This window comes from Pygoscelis adeliae, unplaced genomic scaffold (assembly GCF_000699105.1).
Source record: "Pygoscelis adeliae isolate BGI_AS28 unplaced genomic scaffold, ASM69910v1 Scaffold458, whole genome shotgun sequence".
Lineage (NCBI taxonomy): Eukaryota > Metazoa > Chordata > Aves > Sphenisciformes > Spheniscidae > Pygoscelis > Pygoscelis adeliae.
Genome location: NW_008825352.1, coordinates 356,371 through 357,134, shown reverse-complemented (window position 1 = coordinate 357,134; position 764 = coordinate 356,371). Strand labels below are relative to the sequence as shown.

At 64.4% G+C, this 764-nt stretch overlaps 1 protein-coding gene across 1 annotated transcript in view; it reads right to left on the bottom strand.

Annotated features, from left to right (window-relative positions):
* FHOD1 (formin homology 2 domain containing 1) overlaps window positions 1-764 on the bottom strand; it is a 26,819-nt gene that overhangs the window by 6,791 nt on the left and 19,264 nt on the right. The window contains exons 21-22 of the mRNA XM_009330377.1: window positions 634-760; window positions 372-548 (exon numbers count right to left, since the gene is read on the bottom strand). Coding sequence (XP_009328652.1) covers window positions 372-548; window positions 634-760 — 304 coding nt within the window. The remainder of the gene's footprint in view (window positions 1-371; window positions 549-633; window positions 761-764) is intronic.

Below are 764 nucleotides of genomic sequence, written 5' to 3'. Positions count from 1 at the left end.
AGGTGAGGAGTAGCCAGCGGGGAAGGAGCCAGGCAGGGCAGAGACGGGACAAGGCATGGGGACAGAGCACGGGAACAGAGACGCAGAGATGGGACAGGACATGGGGACAGGGACACAAAGATGCGAAAGAGCTTCTGGGCAGGGCCGCAGGACAGAGTACAGGGACAGGGCCACAGAGGTGGGAAAGGGCATGGGGACAGGGACACCGAGATGGGACAGAATACAGGGACAGGGCACGGGAACAGGGCCACAGAGGTGTGACAGGGCAAGGGGACAGGGACACAGATGGGAAAAAGCATGTGGGCAGGGACACTGAGACGGGACAGAGTACGGGGACAGGGGCAGAGCATGGGGACAGAGACGGGACTTACAGGACTTCCTATTGCCACGAGATCTCCTGCGCTCCTTGTTGGCGCAGGGCCGGGGATTGGCGTTGTGTGTCACCGATTTCACCAGCCGGTCCATGATTTCATCCGAAGCGTCGTCTGGGGAGCTGGGAACGTCCTCCTGGGCTGGAGAGCCCTGAGCTGGGGTGGTGTGCCCTGTCCCTGCACAGGGACAACAGGGATGCTGGCATCAGCTGTGCCCAGCCAGCTGGGCATGCCTTGAATGCCCCTGCCACCCCGCTCCTACCCCGGCTGGCCCGGCTGCGGCGGGCAGGGGCGTCCGTGGGGGAGGTCAGCAGGCTCTTCATGCTCTCGTGACCCGCTTCCATCTGCTCCTCGGGACCGCTGGACACTACGGCAGGGGGGGGGGCGGGCTGC